We start from the raw sequence: 12,892 nt of genomic DNA, 5'->3' as shown, positions 1-12,892 counted from the left end.
CCGCATCGGCACTTGGCCAAAATGTGTTAAATGGTTGAACTGCCCATTCAAGGCCCTGATATACTTAAAACTGAATTTTAATTTGCTTAGTTGCAAATGCTATGGAAGATCTGCCGAATACTACAGAAAATGCCAACTTTTCATCGGATTGCCCCGGACTCGCCATTTCTGCTGCTTCATCGAATCTGTTTGGTGTGTGGTGTGCGTGTGTGCGTGCGTGAGCGTGTGCGTGTGTCCTGGCTTGTGTGTAAAGACACTGGCTCCGATTGGCAACCATGAAACATGACTCTGCCTTATTAGCCAACCATAATCGCTTATCTCGTTGTTAACCCATCCGGGCTCCTCACAAACAGTTTGTGTTTGGAGCCAGGGGTGCGTTGCATTACGCAGTTTATTCAATCAATTCATTGTAACGCAGCGCATTTAACGTACAGTAATGATAACGGCGTTGTAACGACGGAATCAGTAATTAGTTAGATTAAGCCGTTACTGAAAAAATAACGGCGTTACCTAACGCCGTTCTTTTAAACGGAGTTATTATAAACACTGTATAATGTACTGATCTACATCAATGGATACTGCCCTTATGGTCATATGTTTCCGTTAGAACTAACCGAAATTGGGATGTGTAGTCCGGTACTTCGAGATACATTTGGCATCTGTCCTGAAAGAGAAATCCTCATGACCACAATTCCCACCATGCAGTGCAGCTAGCTGTTTTCCACGAGACTTTCACTCAGTTGCACATCCTGACGGCCCTAAATTACTTTCGGTAGTGACCCTAAAAAGGTAGGATGGCAATTCTTCTTTTATATTTGTTGGTCAAGATACACGTTTTTTGTTTTATTGAGTAACATCAGCTACACCCGCTGCTACTATGGCAATACCGCGTTGATCTTCTCCATGTCAGTTAAATACATAGCGTAGGTAGAAGAGTAAAAAATCTGTTATCAGATGCTCATTCCTTTGGTTGCTCCTCGGCTTTATTGAGCTATCAGCTTTCCTCACAAACGACTAATACGAACACATATGTATTACTATAGGAAGCTTGCATTGCGCTATATTTTCGATTTCGCTTGAAGTTGTCAATCCAGATGACGATCTGACGTGTCTTGTAGCCTTGGCATTAGTATCCATGCATTCATTCAGACATCAAAATCCAATCTGAATAAACATATTCTCCAACATATCGATGTAAAGTATCGGTAACATAAAACGGAGTATTCTGTAGGAGAGCATTTGTACCCGAGAGAAGTAGGATACAGTCAGAAACTTTACGACCGGACGGGGGACCACCGGGGATCTGTTAAACTAGTTATCTCTCAGCCGCCGCTGATATCCCGCTGCACGTCTGCAGCCGTCAGTACGGTAAACCGCCTGTAGCGGAATGCGCTCCAGAATCGATCATTTAAATATAATTTGGGATTTGCTTGAAGCCCTTTTCAAATGTCCATTTACACATTCAACTGTTGAATATTTAATCACACGTTCAATGATCTCATACATACCCTGTAAGCATAAACCAGTCCATTTTACCCTCACAGTAAATATGACGAGATCTGAAGTTCAATTAATAATATGTTATTATTCCACATGATGTCTCTCACCTTACATACCGCAACCATGATCATTCCAAACCATTTCAGCTCTGAAAGGTCATCTATGTTGATGTTTCCCTATGCATACATGAACCTCTGAAGACAAATATTTAATTAGGATTAACGTCAGGGTAATGAGTGTGTCCAGTTTTCTGTGATACGCCATATGTGATCATAGGGTGATCCAGGACTAGATACTACGAGACAATGTCTGGCCATCGTAGGATCATTGCACTTATTATTTTACCTTAAAATGTATTTACTGTGAGAGAAGCGTGTGTGGACCCCCATTAACATGAAACTATTAAATATTATTTTCTTCTAATTGTCCAACATTACTCGTTCAAAGATAACAATAGCCCCTGTCAATTTTTTTTTAATATATTCCAGTAATGTATTACTTGATTCTGGTTTTTGATACCAGTATATACACAGAACACTTTGAAGTGTTAAAGTAACACAAAAATAGTTAAATTGAACACCATTTCCGAGTGCATTTGGTCCCGCTCAGAATTAAATTAACTATTTTCAAAGTGTTGAGAGTTAAATTAACTCAAAATAGAGTTAAAGATTAACACTCATATACACTGTAGTGTTATTTAAACTTAACACTAAATGTTAAACAACTCTCTAGAGTGTTGATATTATTCCCAGCATTGTTAATAAATAACTCTTCTGTGATAACAAATCAACTCTGATGGTGTTAATTTGAACTCTGATTAACACTGCATTGAGCTATTTGAAATTAACACTTGGCAGTAAAATAACTCTGGTTGATGTCACACACTACTGTGTTAAGTTAAGCCTGCCACACACATAAAGATAATCGGGCTGATTTTGCCCCGATTTTCCCCCTTCCGATCACGGACAGATATCGCCCGATTATCTTAAGCTCTTAAGATTATTTTATAAGATTCTCTTGTAGTGTGTGGTGTGTTAAGAGTGAAATTCGGCCGACAATCGGCTCCGAAATCAGTCGGCGCCGATAATCGTAAGTATTAAACATGTTCAATATTTACGATTATCGGCGGAGAACATTGTGGTGTCAAATCGTCTTGTGTGGGGGGGAAGCCGACAATCGGGAGTCTCCAACGTGACGTAATATTGAATTTAACCAATAAAGAGCGAGCTGACTGAACACGGAATTATAACGAGCTATCTCCATGGCTACGATATCCCTGAATACCACCAATATGGCGAAGACAGTTAAAGTTAAGGGATTTTTCAGTTAGGATTAATCCCAAAACCACCATCATGCAGTCGGTATCCAGCTGGTCCTCCATGAGTTTACACCGGTTTACACTCGCTCTTCTTCACTTCTTCTTGTAGTTAGTTCAATGACTATTTTTGGTGTGACTGCCCCCACAGGTCAGTCAGAGTACTACGTCAGATCACGTTTGTTCGCGCGAGATTTCTTGCTTGAGGGACAAGATTCTAGTGCGTCTGAAGACAAATCTTTATGTGTGTGGTGTGCTGTGTTTGGAATATCGCAGGACACCACACACAATACGATCAAAACTGTTAATGTAATGTTAATGTGTGGGGTCTCTCACAGATAAAAAATCGGTTGAGATTTATAAAATCTTTATGTGTGTGGCAGGCTTTACTCTCTTGCTGTGAAAAAAACAGTGAGTAGAGTAAAATAATGACACATTAACACTGCGGCGTGTCATTAAAACTTCTGAATGTTCTAATTTAAAATTTACAAAATATTATTTTTAGTTCAAACTGTCAGGCCGACATGCTTAAATCTCCTGGCGGAAACAAAGACATTTAAAATCATTGAGAGCTAGATAAAATGGCACTATAGAAGAATGTACTTTGAGGAATCAGTCGCTCCATAACTCCTTTGAAATGGTTAAAGTAACATAGCTCATCGATGTGCAACACTTTTCGAACATTGTTTGGATGCAGTCTGACCTTAAAGGCATGCTAATGATGGTCAAAACAAATGGTTTCAATCAGTTTTCCACAGAGTAATACATATTCATCATTCACAGCAGTAGACTAACAAAACACAGGCATCTCAAAGGCTACCTCAGTACAGATTATGAAGTCACGGCGGTACTCTGTACCATGGTATTTAAGTCATTTGGCAGAAAAAATACTGGTTGACAATTCAGCTCCAAATTTGGACGCAATGTCTGGGCCGTTTTGGAGCTCACTTAGTGTAAGCATTTTTCCCGGGCCTAAAGTTAGTCTTTCCTTGCTAAAGGATTCTCGATAGAAGGCTAGTAGCTAATGTTTGTGTAATGTTTTTAAAGTTTTTTAATTGTTTCTTAAAGAAATTATGTTTGGCTTCATAACGCATGCACCACATGTGCAGTATTGGGCCAATGTTCCTTATAATACGAGAGTAATGAATCATGAAATGATGCTTTGGTAGGAGATTGAGTTGAGGAAACAACTGCTTGAAGAGTTGATGATGTTCAATGATTAAGTGTTTGAGGTGTATGGTCATGCCTTCTGAGAGGACGGGTGAAAAAACATTGTTAACAATCTGTAGAAGCAAAAGAAGCCGACACCAATAAACATCACCGGTCTGAAATAAATCACCAAATAGCCACGGCATGTTGCACAATATGCACCAGGATTGTATAGCATTCAGTCCCAAATCATTACTTCCATCAAGCATTTTTACTCTAGGGTGCCGATTTCGCTGTTGGTTGTTGTAACCATAGTCAAAAGCATGTATTCTACCTTCCTGTTGTTCGGCATTCAGGAAGTTACCCTGAATGTACTGTGAAACCAGTTTGACCTCAAACTGAGCAACACCTTCTAAAATATCAGGCATTATATCTACAGGAAAGTTCATTGATGTGTTAAAATACTGTAGTGTATTCAACAGACAAGTGCGTTTCACACCATGTGTCTGCGGTAGCGCAGGGTTAGTTTGTGAAGTTTGACAGTGCTGGGTAGGGATCGACCGATACAGATTTTTTAGGGCCGATACGATACCGATATTTTTTCATCAGCCTTAGCCGATACTCCGATACGCCGATACCGATATTTAGAGCCGATATTTAGAGCCGATACTGCTTTTGCTCCCTCAATCATAAAAATTACACTGATAACAAATGTTACAAGTCTCAATTTAAAAAAAGGAACATTTATTGAACTTCAATATAAAAAACAATATTTAACAAATAGTAAAAACAGGTGAGGTAAAACAAGTAAGAAAAATTAGATGAGCAATATTTAAGAAAATATTAAAAACAGGTGAGGTAGAACAAGTAAAAAAAAAAATTAAAAGAAAATCGGCGAAAATCTGCCGCGTATCGGCCGATACCGATACACGTAAAAAACGCGAATATCGGCTGATAATATCGGCCGACCGATATATCGGTCGATCCCTAGTGCTGGGCGTGCATCTCAATGGTTCTTAATACAACTTCAGGATTATCTTCACAGAAGACAGTTTGAAAACAAGCTTTCTCAAGGAGACAGAAACGACAGCAATAGCGAGCACTAAAGTATTCAACAAAGCCAAACAGACCATGCGAACACAAATTATCCCTAGTGACCTGGACAATGGTACCATGAATAACACTTTTAGACATGGAAATGTTAAGTCCCTCTGTCTCAAGTACTTTTATATCATTCACCAGTGGTTCCAGTATCAGATTAAAACCGTAACGTTTTATGTCCTGTGTGTGGAAAAGAGCACATAATAATATTAATAAAAAATAATAATAATATTAATCAAGGCCGAAATAAAAGATTGGGGGCATATTTCTGAAAGTAAAATATATAGCCCCTACTTTATAGATACCCATTTTTGAGCCCAAGGGATTCGCTGTTTCAAAGTCATCATAAAACAGTTGAATCTGCAATGCATCATTCTCTTTAGAAAACAATGGATTTTCTTTCAAATAGTTGGCATCTCTTATCTCTGTATGAACACCTTCTTTGGGAATGTGCCTGGGCTTGAATATGTTGGTCAGTTGTAGGTTATCAAAAATGGTCTTGAGCGTTTCTAGAATGGGAAAATATGAAAACTTATCTGTTATAATCACCTAGTCATATGTCCCAGTAGATTTCTTTCTCCTGCTGTCAAATCTTTTTATTTTAGGCCCTATCGTAGTAATGCTCCTTGGAAGAAGAAAGGATAACAAAAAGACAATTAATAAAAACTGTTTGGATTAAAACTTTAAGGCAAGGCAAGGCAGCTTTATTTATATATCACTTTTCATACACAAGGCAGACTCAAAGTGCTTCACATATAAACATTGTCATACAATAAAATAAAATAATAGATAGGTAAAAGAAAACATATGCAAGAAATGAGTTTAACACTATTTTCCATTGCCAAAACTATTACTGTACGCAACTCACATAGCCATTCTTAGCGAATGGGTCACTCAGGCAGGGGAATAATTTCACAATTCCTCTGGCGTACATTTCTTTTAACTGGTGATTTTCTGGGAGGTGATGTTCTGTAAAAAGTGACTCATTTTCCATAGATTCAACTTTTACCCAGAAAGCTAGATAAATCACATAAGGTCTGACTAAAAACAATCATCAAATCACCCATTCTTCTCGGTCAAGTCAGCTGCCAGTATGTTGAATATTTTTCTCCTGGTATCGTCCATCATTGATCAACATATTGAAGGCGTATTATCAAGAGTATTCTATGTATTCAATGTGTCAGCAACTACTACCGTCTGTCAGGGTTGGCAGAAATCTGTTCCCCCTTTATTTTTAGAGTTTGTCTATTAGTTTGTATTTGAAAAAAAAAACGCAGAACAAACTAAACACCCATAATCAGATCTAATGCCTCAGTATCGCTTGTATTTGGTTTTAATCCAGCTACCTTCCACTTGGTTCAATTGTATTCTTGTAGTATACGTTCCCCTCCAGGTTTTGTGAAAAGGATGGACTCCACCAACTTAAAACCCAATGCAAAACAATTTAGCAATGTAGGAAAATATATCGACTTGAATTCAAAGTTAAATCGTAATGCTTAAATTAAATAACATCATGGCTTCTACAATGCCTTCAACCAATGTAAAATATAACCTCCATTTGTGCTAATCTGATCCTGTTGGAGAAGGAATTGGGGGGAAAGGAACTTTGGCTTTGAGTCTCTGAAGTCCAGGTTGAAACGCGACAAATGAGAGAAAGGGATTGTTGCCGTATGCGGGACAGCTGTCAGTTCACTTCGGGTCCATGTCATTTCTCCGGTCCATTTGTTCCGACCCGCAGTCGTATTGGGACTCCTCCCACTGCACGGCCGCCGGAGGAGTCCGCATACGAGCGAGAGGTCGGAACAAATGGAGCGTCTTTTTACACCCCGTCTTTTAACTACCGAAATTGACAACACTAGGGGGCATTATACTCCAGCTGTTGTTAAATTAACTCAGAAAGAGTTCATGCACTTTGACACTGCATATTTAACACTGGGGAACTTACTGTGTAGGCGCTGCCATTATATACTACATACTACAACAAGGTGTTACCGTAGTTCTGCTCATAGGCGCCCGTAGAAATGTACATGACGGCGGAAAATACCGGTCTTCTGGACTTGGGTCAGACATTTACATAAAGCTATTTATCCCAGGATCTGACCCACCCAACGTGACTAACAAGAAACACGTTGCACAATAAATTAACCCAATAGTTTGTAAGTTGATAACTAACAGTCTCTTTTTACTTGATTTTCAGGAACAATTAGGATTTCAAAATGACAGGTTTGTTTTTTTATTTGTTTTTTAACTTTTGAACCGTTGTTTTTGTAATGTCTGGACACTGGACAGCATTGCTGTCCAGACATATCCACCATACTACCATATCGCAATCCAATCCACAATGTGTATTGTGTACTAAATGTTATATTTTTTTATCCCTTTTAGCACGTGTCAATAACTTCCCACCGCTGCCAGCAATACTCAGAATAAAGCCCTGCTTTTACCAGAACATTGAAGATGAGATTCCTGTACCACATCAACAGTTGGTGCGCAAAGTGTACATACTTTGGATGAGTAAGTGCTCACACAGCTTCACGTCTTTTGTTTGTCTTGTTAGAAGACATATTTGGTCACTGTTGTAAAGCAACACAAGTCGTTTATTAACCCCTGAACATGATATTTCTAAATATACATTTTGACCCTTGTGATCGTTGCAGCTCCTAGATGAACTATTAATGAGATATTGCTGCAGGTGTATACTCATTGAAAAATCGTCCAACAATACAGGCAGCTCCTAAATGAAAGTGCCCATTCTGCTTTAAGATGTAAAGCGCTACTTCCCCATTAAATACCACCAGCTGGATCTTTCTTTCTAAAAAGCGGACATGGGTTTCATGTTGAGGCCGGAGTCTCGCGTGTCGTCAAAATGGGCCAAACCAGGGAGAAGTCTTCCTTCCTCCAATAACCACACATGTTGGTAAAGCATGTTGTGGGTGTGCAGGAGCCTACCTGACCTGTTTCTTATGTGCTGTAAATGATAAATGGTAAATGGATTACATTACTGCCTTATACCCGTGCACGAAACATTAACACACTGACGGCAGTGTCAGCCAGGCAGGGCGACAGCCAGCTCGTCGGGAGCAGTCAGGGTGAGGTGTATCGCTCAGGGACACCTCGACAACAAGCTAGGAGGATCTGGGGATCAACCTAGCAACCTTCCGGTTACCAGCCAACTCGCTCTACCTCCTGAGATACATGCCTACCCGGTCTGCCTCCCCCGCTGTCCCATAGTGTACTCTGGCGTGTTGTGGTTGAACCCACCACTGACCGGTTTCCTCCCTGTTGCCCCCTCCTAGTGTATTCTGGCGCGCTGTGACTGACCCGTTCCCTCCCTACTGTCCCACAGTCTACTCCGGCCACTGTGACTGACCCGTTCCCCCCCTGCTGTCCCCTCTTAGTGTACTCCGGCACGCTGTGTATGAACGTGATCTCGTGCATCGCCTGGTGGGCCGGCGGCGGCTCCATCACCAACTTCGGCTTCTCTCTGCTCTGGCTGCTCCTCTTCAGCCCCTGTGGCTACACCTGCTGGTTCAGACCACTCTACAAAGCCTTCAGGTAAACCTCTTCAGGACTCCAGTTAACCTTCTCTTGGTCCGTCGTATAAACAAGGCTTCATGTTCAGTTGTCAAAGTCATAACAATCCAAACCTTTAATTACCTCTCTTTCTTTTGTCTTTCCCTTCTCTTTGCAGGGCGGACAGTTCCTTTAACTTCATGGCCTTCTTCTTCATCTTCTTCCTCCAGTGCGTGCTGGCTGTGATCCAGACCATTGGCATCTCCGGTTGGGGAACCTGGTGAGTGAGGCGTCCTGCCGCTCGCTCGGTTCACGCCGAGGTTGGAGCAGTCAGGGGGTTTAGCCTGAAGGTTTAAGACTAGGATGAAACCTGCTGTGACACTGCATGGACACTCAGTTCATGACCGGACGATAATGATGTGTAGTCACGGCCAGATTTTCCACGCATAGCGCGTTCCTCTCCTCACATCAGAACCTTAATCAGGGCCAGCACATCCAATAATATAAATAAATAAGTTGAATTTTGCGCCCTCTTCAACCATCGAGGTCAGTGTGAAAGTGTTGAACTAATGTGTGATACCAGCCTAAAATCATAATAAGACTCAATTACTCACCCATGCACACCCAACGTCATCCCAGAATGCACTGCGGCTGCTGGTCATACATCCGCATAACAGCTTCATTTCTCAGTAGCGAGACCATAGCGGTGCGTTTGTGTTTAATTGAGCTTGCTCTAATGCCATGCTGTACACTAACCCCACTACCCTGCGTTGTTCACCCAAAGCGGGTGGCTGGCCACAGCGCTGTTCTTCAGCACCAACGTGGGCTCAGCCATAGTGATGCTTATCACCGCCCTGCTTCTCACCCTGGACACCGTTTTAATGGCTCTGGTTCTGATCAAGGTGAGTCCCTGACACATGGCAGCGTACACACACACACACACACACACACACACACACACACACACACACACACACACACACACACACACACACACACACACACACACACACACACACACACACCTAAGTACACACGCACGCAGGATGTGACCCCTGTTGTGTGTCCTACCCCCCCGCAACCCCCCCCCCCCCGTCAGGTCCACAGAATGTACCGCGGCGGCGGCGGCAGTCTGGGGCGAGCCAAGGAGGAGTGGTCCACCGGGATGTGGAAGAACGCGACGGTGAGAGAAGTAGGCTTCAACACGGTGGCTCAGACGGCCCAGGGCCCCAGCCTGCCCCAGTACCCCGCTGCAGTGCCCAGCTACCCGGACAACAGCCAGTGGTAACTCCGGATGCGACCAGAAGGTGGCGACAGAGGATACGTTGCGTTTTCTCTCGAGTGCCAAAGAAAAAAAATCACTTGGTGCATAAAAGTATTTGACATGAGCTGACTGGAAATGATACATTGCAGTGTTGTTTATTTTTTTTGTTTGACAAAGGAGGGTTGTTATTAAGATATTTAGGATAAGGCCTTCCTCAGTAAAACACTTTGTTGGGTTATTGTCGGGAAAGGAGACCTGAGTTTGTTGCCATCGTCCATTCCATTTAATTTCATCCACGTTTACAAAAGCTGTCCTCAGGGGTTGTTAACAACCCTTTTAGTGTAAAGAAGTACTTTTATCTAGGTTCGAGAAAAGAAGTTAATACGAATAAAAAACAGTACAGAATTGAGGCAAGAAGGAATTTGTTTTGATATTGTTGATTTGAGAATGCCATATAATGCCTGCTTTGGGTCCAGTGTATGTGAAAGGCCTTAAGACCCTAAGACTAATGTGGGCTGGTAGGACCACAATTGACACGTTATGTAGGGATGGGGATATTTTTAAGAAAAAAACAATACAGTACAGCTTACTCTTTTCCAATGTATTAGTTAGTATCCATCATTTCAACGCCACACTCATATTTATTTTGTATTTTTTTATAATGCTATACACGGATCTATGCCTTTGATCAGCATCTGCCTTTATTATCGATTGAACTAATAGGCCTTAATATTGCATGCACCTTTTGCATGGTGAAAGTATGTTTTCTAATACTTGCCTTAACAAATGCTTCAAATTTTGTTGTTAAGAGGGGCCAATGAATTGTCAAAAGCCTTTTTCTTCCTACCTTAACTGGAAAAGCAATAGTTTTGATTTCCATAACTTGAATTTGCCTGGTATGCAGTTGGTGACCTGTTGCCATTACTTTCTACTGAAATGAGGGTTCAAACTGTTCCCTTTTGCACCTGTTACTTACAATACTATTGCCAAATAACAATTGAAACACAAGAGCAACAATACCGTTTTCTACAAGGTTCCTTTGTAAGGTCACATTCTCTTAATCCAGTGCCATAGCGACTAGGTCATGAGTTATATTTTACAAATGCATTTGGTTAGAATAATGCTATGCTGCTTGAAAATGTCTAATATTGAACTTCACAGAAAAAGGGCATGTGCAGGGATATCAACTATTATTTTGAGAATCATTTTAATCTGAATTTCATGGCAGTTTTTTGGTTGCTATGAAAGTATATTTGATCGTAATGAGCACTATATCCTTTGTTAAAGAAAATGCCAAATGAGCCTCTCAATGTGAATCCAAACATTTCAATAAACATTCTCGTTTTCAGTTTTTTGTCAATGTTTCATTGTAATTAGAGAAATGTTAGCCGTTTAAATCATTATCCGAAATGACTGAAAATACCCAAGTTATTAGAATGAGCATTGTTTTATTAATGCAGCGTATATCCTGGAGGTTACGAAATAATGAGAGAAACGTATTTGAGTTATGTTTAAAATGTATTTGTTAAATTACGGTGAATGTGTTTTGAGGTTATTGGAAGAACATTGAATATGAAGAATACAAGTGAAATACACTATGCTTGTGATATGCAGAATAACGTGGTGCTCGAGTTGATAACACTCTTAGCCCGTGTCTGTTCCTTACTGCTCCAGTCATCCCAGGGCTGGGCGGAAACAAAAAAAAAACTGGCCCCCTCCTAAATGATAAATTAATGAGTTGTGTGAATAATCCTGCCCTGTTAAATCAATGAGCTTGGTTTTTTGCTTTCGTAAACAGGTTATCAGCTGAGTCACTACCAAATCTGTCCAAGCTACCAGCGTACCATACATATGGATTTCACCAATAATGCATCTCTCGGAGTAACGTAACTAGCCCTCAGACAGTGATCATTTCAAGTAATAGTAATAGTCATATTAAAATATTGCATTTTCTAATGAGAATAAAGTAAATGTCAGCCATCTTTTTTGGTTTTCACATGTAGTGAAGTGACGTGGTGGAAGCAGACCTATAGAAAATAATAGGCCAAAAACAGTTTCCACGGTGGACCCATGTAGCTATATTACATTTTGTTTATTTTGGTTCGATTATGACAATCAAACCCACATTTCTTGCTATAAATGTTATCAAAACCCATTTTAAAGACCAATGTAGCTATATTACATATTGGTGTGAGACTTGGTTGTAAATTATTAAAAAGGCAGTAGGTAAAATAGGCCCTGTAGGTAAAATAAATGAATAAAGCTAACAATGTAAAGTCTAAAAAGGGAAAACTACAAGCCATGAAGGCATGTTTTTTGTTTATGCAAGGGTTATAATGCAACCCTTACTTGTACCGAAACTCAAAACGTACTGATCTGATAACGGAAAAGACACAGAGGGCCCTATTTTAACGGTCTGAAACGCAAGTGAGGAGCGCCAAGCGCAAGCAGCTTTGTGGGCGGTTCTATGGCGATGTTGCTATTTTACCGGCGCATAAATGACTCTTACGCCTGGCGCAAATCTAAAAAGGGTTGGTCTGCGTTTTATTATCCATCCGTCTCGGAGGTCCGAGAACGTTGCCTAGCGACACGCACAAACACGCCCCTTTTGCTCGGACGGCGAACTCGCCATCTCGGTTGAACTCAGTGGTGACCGAGCAAAATTCCGAGACAGAATTCAAGATGGCTGCGCCCAGTGTGACTTGAAGTATGAACTGTTTTCATTGTGCTCGGACCACTTTGGTGGTTTAAAAGGCAATTTCATTCACTCGTATTACTGCAATACCTTACTGCGTCCGTATCTCTGCCTATGGCCTATAGCAGGCCTATTCAACTAGCGGCCCGTGGGCCAAATGCGGCCCCTCTTAATTTTTTTCTGGCCCGCAAGAGGTTGCATGCAAAAAATTAATAAATAAAGGAGAAACATAGTTGCATGCAAATCAGGTTTCTGTGTGTAGCCGGTGATACTAGCCAGTACCAATACCCCACAATCAGTAACTGGCATCACTTATTCTGACAATGTTTGGCTCAACCGATACGTGTGAGTCTAG

The 12,892-nt window shown here is 41.0% G+C and overlaps 1 protein-coding gene across 1 annotated transcript; it reads left to right on the top strand.

Moving 5' to 3' along the window:
- Nucleotides 1-507: 507 nt before the first annotated feature.
- Nucleotides 508-11,190, top strand: scamp4 (secretory carrier membrane protein 4). The gene is made up of 7 exons (XM_030373264.1): nt 508-789; nt 7,263-7,288; nt 7,451-7,579; nt 8,464-8,620; nt 8,757-8,858; nt 9,363-9,480; nt 9,678-11,190. The coding sequence occupies exons 2-7, from the start codon at nt 7,282-7,284 to the stop codon at nt 9,864-9,866; spliced, it is 702 nt and encodes a 233-aa protein (XP_030229124.1). The 5' UTR covers nt 508-789; nt 7,263-7,281; the 3' UTR covers nt 9,867-11,190.
- The last annotated feature ends 1,702 nt before the right edge of the window (nt 11,191-12,892 follow it).

The sequence above is a fragment of the Gadus morhua genome, chromosome 12, assembly GCF_902167405.1.
Source record: "Gadus morhua chromosome 12, gadMor3.0, whole genome shotgun sequence".
Lineage (NCBI taxonomy): Eukaryota > Metazoa > Chordata > Actinopteri > Gadiformes > Gadidae > Gadus > Gadus morhua.
Note: the sequence above shows the minus strand (reverse complement) of the source record. Positions and strands in the feature narration are given on the sequence as shown.

Coding starts and splice junctions, on each gene's coding strand:
- scamp4 (XM_030373264.1), top strand. Junction 8,859..9,362: donor ATCTCCGGTTGGGGAACCTG/GTGAGTGAGGCG, acceptor GTTCACCCAAAG/CGGGTGGCTGGCCACAGCGC. Junction 9,481..9,677: donor TGGCTCTGGTTCTGATCAAG/GTGAGTCCCTGA, acceptor CCCCCCCGTCAG/GTCCACAGAATGTACCGCGG.